This window comes from Adiantum capillus-veneris, chromosome 13 (assembly GCF_014529385.1).
Source record: "Adiantum capillus-veneris isolate H3 chromosome 13, ASM1452938v2, whole genome shotgun sequence".
NCBI classification, from domain to species: domain Eukaryota; kingdom Viridiplantae; phylum Streptophyta; class Polypodiopsida; order Polypodiales; family Pteridaceae; genus Adiantum; species Adiantum capillus-veneris.
The window spans coordinates 93,310,374-93,320,983 of NC_140943.1; the positions used below are offsets into that span (position 1 = coordinate 93,310,374).

Genomic DNA, 10,610 nt, shown 5'->3' on the forward strand with positions numbered 1-10,610 from the left:
AAAGAGGTGATGGAGTACACATTGGTACATTTATGTTCTCTCCTCTTATATTTTCTCGTAAGCGTTTTCTTTTCTGATCAGTGAGGTAGCACTATAAGTAGCTAGAATGCACATTGGTACATTATTGTTACTCTTCTCCTTTATTTTCTCTTAAGCGTTTTCTCTTAAGAGTGGTGTCCTTGCACTGTAAGTAAGGCAGAGGGATGAAAGATTAGGGAGAAACATGAGGAAAACTACATGCCACAAAGAAGAGAATTGATCTTAGGCATATGGCTAAGAGCATCAACTACCATATTGTATATCCTTTACCCACCAAGGAATTTTAGATAGTGTACTCGGTTACCGGTAGTAAGAAAATGTTAAACGATCAAAACTCTGTGCATTGAAGAGGAGCGCTTTTCATAGATGCATCTGGGGATAGTGAGAGAAAACGACACCCCTGTTGGACAAAGTAGTTTGCTTTGATTGCTAGAATCACATGTTGGCAAATGCACATCAATTCCTTCCCCTCTCTCTCTCTCTCTCTCTCTCTCTCTCTCTCTCTCTCTCTTTATATCCCCCCACCAGAGTCCAGAGTCCAGACCCACCCCGCACTCTTCCCTCCAACGCACAAATTACAATTCCTTCACAACACCGGCCAATGATTGCAAGAAGACAGTAAGCAATAAGGCAAAAAGCGCATTGACAATGAGAGCTTACCTCTTAGAAGCTTTTGAAAGTAAGGGAAGAACACTCTGCTCTTCCCCACGTACAAATTACATCTATCTGGGCCCAAAAATATTCCAATCAGCCTTTTCTATGGCTCTGCATCACACTATTCCCCCCCTCAAAAGAGAAGGTGTAGGCTGGCAAAAAGGATGTGCAAGTTGCGCAAACCACATGCGCGTCCGCGCGCTCCACATGATTTCTTAGGTCAACAACTCTGTGCAAAAAGACTCAAGATCTCCCTTGACAAAAAAAACACTGTGCTTGTTCAACATCTTCTGAGGGCTCTGATGTAGACTCCCCCCCCCCCATTATATTGTAGTAGGACAAAAAAGCTATTGAGTTGAATGTAAGATAGGCTGGGACTCTCTATCATCCTACACCGATCGTCGATCGTCGCATCAACATATCCTCCAGTGGGTGCTATTCTTATACCCTCATCACCTTGTGGAAGTAACTTAAAGCTTATAATTCACAATCCATGGATCCCACAGATTTCCTTTTGCATATCTCTCGACTCCAGAGATCTAAGTTTTCCAATTTATGCTTCTATGCAAAACACATGTCATGATTATGCTCCCTTACACATCATAGCATCCGAGCTGCACGATAATAAAGCTTGCTGATGTCCTCAGCTACACTTTGTGCATCCATGGAGACACCTAGCAATCCCTTCCTTGCAAAACCAGCTGAATACAACCCATTCTTTCCCCTGGGAGACCCCGCCTTGGGAAATCCTTCGGAAGAAAAAAGCTCATTCTCCTGGGTGAAGACAAAAGAAACATAATGAGAAGAGCAGCATTTACATTCCAGCCTTGTGCCCATTGAGTCGATGTTTCATGACTTCTATATTTGTGAAGTGCATTAACAAAATTTACCTTGAGCCATGACGGCACATTGCTCTTGAATCCCGTGGCAAGAATAATAGCATCGAAATCCATGTGCGACAAGGACTCCATGAAAGAGCATCCATTGGCATCAAAATTTAGCACTTCAGGAAGAACCTGAAACCAAAGTCCACATAATTTAGACAACATGTAGTGGCAATTAGCTACTGCCTGTGCTAGAGCTATGTGTAGCACACAAAGTCGAGACAGCGAACTAACCTCGATGCAACCTTCTCGGATCTTGGAGAGTGTGCCTGCATCCAGAGATGGTGTCTTGCCAGTCTTGCACTTCATTTCCATGGGTCCCACCTTAGGCCTTGGAAACCCCAGCTCACTAGTCTCACCCAAAATCATGCGCGACATCAGCAGAAGCAAACGGTCGGTCCATTGAAGGGAGAAGAACTTCAAGAGAGTCATTGCGACTGCGAAAGTGGAGAACCCAAAAATTTCCCTAGGGAGAATGTGAACCTGCATATGGTTGTAAAACAAAGACATGAGCTCCCTAGCCTTTGAAGGAAAAGAGTGCAAAGCTAAACCATAAGAGCATGTGTTTACAGAAAAGAAACCTAGAAGATAAAGAATTTAATACCTGGCTTCTCACAGACATGTAGACATCAGCTTCATGATTGGCTAGATCAAGAGCAAGCTCCAAACCCGAGTTGCCACCACCGACGACAAGTACCCTCTTCCCAGAAAACTCTTCCCCACTTTTGTAATCACTGCTGTGGCAAAGCTTTCCATTGAAAGATGACAGCCCTTGGACATCTGGCCACACAGGTTGGGCATTCTCCCCTGTCGCCGCAACAAGCCACCTTGCCAGAAAGGTTCTTTCACCTTGTGGGCCTTTGCTCTCTACCTTCCATAGCCCAGCTCCAGCACAGTATGTGGCCTCTTGCACAGACTCATTGAACTGAGGTTGGATGTCAAAAGCGCGTGCATAGTCATCAAGGTACTCCAAAAACTGGGCTCTCGTCGGAAACGTTGGGAACGACAATGGGAATGGCATATATGGGAGCTCACAAAATTGCTTGGCAATATGTAGCCTTAGCCTATCATATGTCCTGTATCTCCAAAGAGAACCTATGCAGTTCTCTCTTTCAAGAACAAGAGAGGGAACACCTAGCTTGCGAAGGCATGCGGCGGTCGCAAGCCCGGCTGGTCCAGCGCCGATGATGATGGCCCCTTCAACCCAATGCATAGAAAGAGGCTCACAGGCTGGTGTGTAAGAGCAATTGAGCTGCGGGTCATTGCTTGCTTTGCCAAACATCTCACCGAAATGCGAAGGGACCGCCTGCTCTGCGCCCTCTTGAGGATGCAAGCGGAGGGTTGCGTCCACAAATGGGTGGCAACTATGGGGGGAGACTCTGGGCTCGCGCATTCTACACATGGTTGTAAGGTGAAGAAGAGAGAGGAGCATTCAAGGGTTAGCCCACAAAGAGGACCATGCAGAAGTAATTAGCCTGGGCTGGAACAGAGAGCTGGGATACAGAGGCTGTACTGCCGATACAAAGAGGAGAGGTTGCAACCGCAGTCGATAAGGAAAGCTTGGGGAAACAAATACGGGTTGTGAAGGGGGGGCGGGGAGCAGGGTTTATGTGTGTGTGAGAGAGAGAGAGAGAGAGAGAGAGAGAGTCCTACTTGAGGTATAAGGCTGCCTATTATAAAATAGAGGGAGTCAGCTGGAGCAGAAAGGAGGTATGTGAACAGGAGAGAGGCGCAGAAAAGGGAGAGATATAGAGAGATGAGAGAGTGGATAGTAGAGTCGTAGACTGTAGTCTAGACTCTCTCTCATCCAGTGAATGGAAGAGAGAGAGTCTTGTGACCCTCGAAGCTGGAGGCCTGGAGGCCCTGGACCCTCGGGGCCTCGACGCTGGATACTAGCGTTCAGCCCCCGGTAAAGAGCGAACTTTTACAGCGAGCTAGCAGTGGATTTGCAGAGCCAGCGAATGGATTTACTAGCAGTAATAAAAATATCAAACTGTAGAGAGCGCGAGCCTTGTGACGTCAGCATGCCGTCAGTCTCTACTACTCGCGTCACTGAGCAGTGACAGTGAAAAATTTTGGTTTTTACTCTCGGGCGAATAGATAATTTTTGAGGCGAGTGTGGGTCAGAGCTCCGAAGCGAAGCTGCGCAGTGCGGAGGAGAGAGAGTGTTGTCACTTAAGTGTGTGAGAGCGGCTGCGCTGTGTGACAGGCACTCCTCTTCAGCTTCTACAGTCGGCACTCGGCTGAGCTCGACTCAGGGGTACCGTACAGCTCACAGAGAGTGGACTGAAATCAGAGGAGCCGGACGGAGGTCCACGAGTCCACTTGTCCAGTCCTTAGGAGAGAGAAAAAGAAATTGGAAATTAGAGAGAGAGAGAGAGAGAGAGAGAGATAAGCCTCATAGATAGTGCTGCCGTGCCGACGCCAAAGCCACTGGAGGACAGCCAATGGCCAAGGCCAGTCGCCATTAGTCCAGCGTAGCGAGGGACCTTAGAAATTGAAATTATCTTGAGTATTTTCTTAACAATGTTTGAACCGTTAGGCTCTTGAGGCTAGAGAGAGAGTAGGCGTGCCGCTGGCGGCCTGCGGAAGGCTCATGATTAGGTCATTAAATGGCATGCGGCTGGTACACTCTTTCGCGAGCCGTCAGAAGCTCCAGAAAGCGAGAAAATTGAGAGATCGCCCTCATCATTGGCACACTCATTTCCCCAAAAAGTGTTCACCGTAGCCATTCCACACTCGTCTTCCTCCAATCACAGGCCTCCCCTCATATATTTTCGTTCCCTCAATTTTGGGTGCATTCAAAACACACCATCTTCATTTAGTGTGCTTCATTTTCCACGTCAGCGGCTTTCGTTCTGATTGGGCCTCTTGGGCCTCTTGGGCTCGCTCTCACTTGCACCACCTCTTTCAAGTTCCTCTTTTTTTTTTTTGAGAATATGTGAGAATTATATCAGATAAGATAAGGCAAAAGGTTACCATTTAGGCAGTGGTCACACAAGGCATTGTTATCAGTTACTTTTGTGAAAATTATGCCTCAATTGTGGTCACGCATGTTGAATGTTCTGGCCTCCGTACAACCATTCCCACCAAAATATAACCATGCCAAAATTGGCATAGTTACAATCGCAACCTCTCTGTAGCATTAATTACGCGAGACAATTCAAGTAGACTGCATTCAGCAAAAAATGTCATCTTCCAACCCCAACCGGCAGTCAGGCTTGTTTGCACCTACACGTGCTAGTTTCCCTGAATGTCTATGCCGTCGCGTGACCATGGTGTGATGCTTAGTTGCAAGCATTTAAGGTACATGAGCCTTAGTTTGCCTCAGTTATCAGAATGGATAACTATGTTGCGTGTGACCACACCCTTACACAAGACCTGTGTTTAGGAAAGGTTTGCCTGTAAATATGGAAATTCTACTATGCCTAGTGTTTCCAATTTGCATCTTGACAAGGAGGAAACCCAATCTTTCAAGAAAAAGGACTTTCCCCAATACATTGCGAGACGGAGCTCGGGAAATTTAAAATAGGGTAGAAAAGGAGGATACAACCTTTCAGACATAGTTACAATTATCGATCAGATCTAACACTCTAAAACAACTGGGCATACATATCACCAACATTGTTTAGGTGTTCTTGAATGATATCAAGCTTAACCAAAAGAGCTTTTGATGTGTCCACAAGGTCAATAACCCATTCATGAATTGATTGGAGAAAAGCTGCAACATGATCCATCATTCCCTCAATTCATCTTAGACATGTATCTTTCAAGGTGACGTAGATGAACCAAATTTTGCTTATGCAGCTAGGTTTTGGGTTCAAAGGCCTGCAAAATGCCATTCATTGTCGACGACTCGCTGTAAGTTGCAAAAAACTTTATTACATCTTATAATCCAAATATGCCACAAAATTTTTGATCAAATGGCATTCCAAAGAAGGCCCATAAACTCTCCTAGTAAAATATGATGTCATAAATGACAGGTACATTTAACAATGCATATCTAGTTAAGTATAAACAATTTTTTTGTTATCTCTATAATTAATTAAAAAAAGAAAATTAGCTTCTGGCGTGAAGTTGCATCTTGGGAAAATCCCATTCCCCAAACCGAATTTATGAGCCTACACAAATGTGCACACACTTTTACATAGAATAATCCATAGCACTGTTGATTTCTTTGGAGTAAGTGGTTTGACCCAGAGATGGGAGAATATCTAGTGCCACTAACAGGTTATTTGTAGAGGTCCCACCTTCTATTCAACTTAATGTGTAATACACCTGAGGTGGTTGAAGCAGACGGAGAATTTTGTTAAGGGGCTGACATCCTAGCATCTCAACCGCCTTAAATCTAGAGAGCCTCCACACCCTAACTCATAGCTGTGTCCATCAAGAAATTGAGAGGTGTGGTGGCAGAGTAAGGTGTCCTCATTCAATGAAATGCCAAATATAGAAATGAGCTTTTGTGTTGACTTAAACCTACTTTTGGTGTTGTCCCATAAATCTTGCCAAGTGTGGATGCCCTTTTTGAATACCGTGTGAGCCTTTCAAAGCTCACAAGGGTTGAGGGGGTGATATTCAATACTACATCGTGTGCATTTGAATTTAATATTCTCCCATTGAAATTTGTTGGAATGAGTGAAGGTTTGTATTTGTTTCCACATGCCTCTCACTAATATGTAAGGGTGAAGCAAAGATGGCTAGGGTTGGAAGTTGGTTACATAATGTTGCTTACTTAAAGGAGAAGTGACTAAGCTATCGATGGATGAGGTGTGCCAAATCACAAGTCCTCGTTATCCACTTAGCCATGAGCTATATGTGGTAGTGGAACTACATGAGCAAGTCCTCCCTTTTCTTTGGACAGGGTGCAAAACTCCCAGCTAACTTCAACCATTCCTTTTTTTGAGGGGTCTCCCTTTTAGAGGAAGTTTCTTTAAATTTTGTGTATTTTTTGAAGAGATGACTCAGAAGGCTACCAGCATGAAACACAAAAAAGTAAAGAAGCCACAATTAAATGGTTAATCACTAAAACTCGGCTTGGTATGTTGGATACAAAACCTTCCTATCTTTTCAGATTGGCCAAAAAATTGTTGAGGACCGAGTCCCATCGTTGTTTTTGGTTGATGAAGGAGCCCATGTTGATGCTCAACAAACAGAAAGGCACACCCTCCTCTATATATTGAAATTTATATTCCTTGAGCTCATTAGAAATTACCCTTGTGGATGAATATATAATTTTTTTTGAGTGATTGATTACCAAGCCTAAGCTAGTGCAGAAGATGTCTAGGCATCTCCAAAATTCTAAAATGGATTGATCATCATTATGGAGAAGGCTTGTAGTGTCATCAGCAAAGAGTTGTAAGCATAATTGATCACCTTCAGGGAGAGTGATCCCTTTTATTTTTCCTTGATGAATCCTGTCTTGTACCAAATCATTAAGACCCACAATGACTATAGCAAAAAGAAGAGGGGCCGATGGACATCCTTGTCTGATAGAACACATAAGATTGATTGCCTCTAGAATATCACCATTGACACAAATCTGAAAGTGGGAGTTTCTTAGCAAAGGTGTAGTAGCCTTGATTAAGCCCTATCCTAGGCCCATGTCTTGCAAGGATTGAAGAATAAAATCCCATTCTATCCGATCATAGGCCTTGTCAAAGTCAACTTTTACAAAAAGGAAGTCCTAATTAGTATCTTTGGCATATTATATGCCCTCGCAAAGAGCAATGATGGAATCTGAGATGCATCTACCTTTGATGAAGCCATTGCAAACAAGACCAATCCACTTCTAAAGATGACATTGAAGCCTCAGAGCTATGACTTTGGCCAGGATCTTGTACACATAAGAGAGTAGAGTGATGGGTCTCTAGTTGTCGATGACATCTTGCTCCCCTATTTTGTGAATGAGTTTTATTATGCATATGTTGATGTATCCTGGAAGTGCTTCATATCTAAGAGACTCCTCCCAAATGAGGAGGACCTTAGGTGGGGCCAGTAGGTCATTGAAAATATGAAAGAACTCAACTAGGAGGCCAACATAACAAGGGTTTCATATCTAAGTGACTCCTCCCAAATGAGGAGGCACTACAAGAGGTTGTGTGCACTTGTGACTTTTTTAGCGATGGAAATACATTGGGTTTTTATACTCCCCGGCGTCGCTAAGACCATCGCTACGGGAACATCGCTATCTGCATCGCTATCTTCGTTGCTATATAGCAACGCAGATAGCTATTGTTGTAGGCTTCCTATAGCGACGTTCATAGCGATGTTGCAGAGCCTTATATAGAGATGCTCGAGAGTAAAAATTTTGGGTGGCAGGGCATCGAGTGCCCTGCCACCCATCAACTTAATTGAATTTTTCAATAATAGAGTAAACCTAAATGAATCCAAGATAAGCCCAGATTCACCTTTGAAAGAAAGTGCAAGGTATAGACCCAAAGTAGTCACCCACAAGACAATATAACCATTAACTCCATCATGCATAGTATTGTTTGGAGAATAAAGATGCAAAACTGATGAAAGTAAATTGACTAAAGTAAATCAATGACAATTGTACACATCATAGGCAAAATCACTTGATTGTTAAGCTTTGCAAATGTAATAGTTACAACACCATTGTCATTATTGAGAAAATACATGGTTTGCCAATAGTTACAAAAAAGACGTATACACGTCATCTCATTATATATGCTATGACAAAAGGAAACTAATGCCATCTGACTACAGCTAGAATGACGTCGTCTAATCAAACATCTCATCGCGTCCAAGCGGCGTATCTGTCGGATTCTGCAGAAAAAAACAATAAGACTTTCTGTAAGTATAAACATATAATTTACAAAACAATCTATTTTCTTAGCTTATCATTAAAATACAACAAATGTAAAAGAGTAAAGTGAAATACTAACCATGCCGCTACGAGAATTGAGAACGTCTATTAGGGTGTTTAAGCCCTTTCTACCTGCGTACTTGCACTCGTACGGTGTGGGGTCACGTCCTGTCACATCGACCACTATTCAAAACATACAAAGAATCCATTATGTTAGAATTTAAAAGTACAAATAGACGTAACTACCAAACCCAAAGAGCAATGCAAAAACACTTATAAAATTGGCCTCAAATGATGTCCACCCGCTGCTCCCCAAGTGGTGCAAGCTCCCTGTCTCTACTTGCGCTTTGGCTGCCTCCTTTTGTTGCTTCCACTTGTCAGGATTCTCGCGCGCTGCTCGCTTCGCATTTTTCCAATCTTCTTTGGCCAGCCAATGTGGTCTGTTCCACCCATTCTTTATTGCTTTTTGTACTTCAAAAATGCTTGTGCTTGCAGTATTCGCGCATTCGAACCTTCATCACGTCTTCATTGAAGCGCCCATCTCGACTTGACACGGGAAACTCGTCATGCAGAGCATGCTGATGACTCTGTCTTTTAATTCACTTGGCACTTCACTCCAGGTGTTTAGTATGTAGTGTCTAAACACCTGAGAGCAAAGACCGCGCATGCGCAAGTTCACCTTCTTGCCTTCATCATCCAAGATGATGCCGCCGCTGATGTCAACCGAGTACGGCAAGCCCTCTCGCCTGTGACGCATGAACCTAGGTGTCTCGAAAGGGGTCTCTAACAGCGTCTCGATGGGGGTACGGACGTCAAGTGTCTCCACTGGAGTCTGGGGCCCGAAGCGAGGAGTGTCAACTGGGGTGACTCCCTTAGGAGCAGATAATGGTGTGTAGCCAGGATATGCCGATAGCTGCGCAAAACTTGGTGTAGATGGCGATGCCGTGGTTGGTGTGGGGGCAGGCAAAGAAGGGGAAGGTAAGGAGCCTCGTCTAGCACGAGGTGGTGTCGAGGCATCAACGGCGACATCCCCACAACAACCGCCGCTGCCACCACTAGAGCGTCGGTGCCTAGACGAGTGTGAAGATCGTCTCGTCAACACCCAAGCTTCGGAGCGCGTTGAATGCTCCAAAACAGAGAGAGACGTTGAAGGAGTAGAACGACGTGGTGGTGCTCCAAAGCGATGACACTCCTCGTACCACCTCCGTTGTTGGGGTGACAAAGAAGAAAGAAACTCATCATCATCCATACCTGCATTAAATTACGAACATTTAATCTTAATATTGAATGGAGAAGAAAACATGGACAAGTAGAGAGAGAGAGAGAGAGAGAGAGAGAGAGAGAGAGAGAGAGAGGACGCATAAAGGGGGAGGGATTCCTGTGTAGAGAGATTCCTGTGAAGTTCTTGTGAATTTGCCTCCCATGTGCATTCTACGTATCTTGTAATAGCACTGCACATTAGGAAGAGGATGGGGTCTAGGAGGGCCTCTTTATTTTCCATGAGCTTATGGAGGTGATTAACATTTTTACAAATAAGTGTGCGCCATGTGTGCAAGAATGGTGGGTGTGTAAGAGATGTGTAAGAGTGGTCAAAGGATGCACTTTTTCTCCCAAAAAGGAGGTGATTTTTGGCCTTTCATAACTCCCACACACGACCTTCAATTTGAGCGAAGATCATAGATCTGTAATCCACGCATCGAGCTCTTTCCATAGATATGCTACATGGTATGGTTTTACTGCTAGATTTCAAATTCCATTTTGGGGAAAAATTTTGAATTCAAATAAAGTAGCCATTTTCCTTGTTTGAAATTAAAAGCTCTCCTTTGATTACTTTCCTAATACTTAAGGTTTGACTTCCTTAAGTTGCCAAATAAAGAGGCCCTCCTAGACCCCATTCTCTTCTTAATGCTCCGAGTGAGGCTGCAATCGTGAAGGAGGTGATCCGTCTCTGCTCATAGATATTGCTCGTCCCTCCACTAGATCTAGTTGATCGGATGAAAGAGACTATAAGAAGCACTACTATTGCTTCTTAGCGTCTCTTTCACTCGATCAACTAGATCTAGTGGAGGGACGAGCAGCATCCATGAGCAGAGACGGATCACCTCCTTCACGATTGCAGCCTTAGTCTCTATCGCACTCGGAGCGTAGTGCTGCGTCGGCATATCTGACTTTCACGACACACCGAGGAGTGTCCCTGCTTGTGAGAA

The 10,610-nt window shown here is 44.1% G+C and overlaps 1 protein-coding gene across 1 annotated transcript; it reads right to left on the reverse strand.

The window, feature by feature from the left end:
- Positions 1–665: 665 nt before the first annotated feature.
- LOC147444457 (putative indole-3-pyruvate monooxygenase YUCCA9) lies at positions 666–3,321 on the reverse strand. The gene is made up of 4 exons (XM_086527061.1): positions 2,182–3,321; positions 1,812–2,060; positions 1,584–1,709; positions 666–1,467 (listed from the first exon to the last, which is right to left on the reverse strand). Exons 1-4 carry the CDS (start codon positions 3,007–3,009, stop codon positions 1,294–1,296), a joined length of 1,377 nt encoding a protein of 458 aa, XP_086383187.1. The 5' UTR covers positions 3,010–3,321; the 3' UTR covers positions 666–1,293.
- Positions 3,322–10,610: the final 7,289 nt, after the last annotated feature.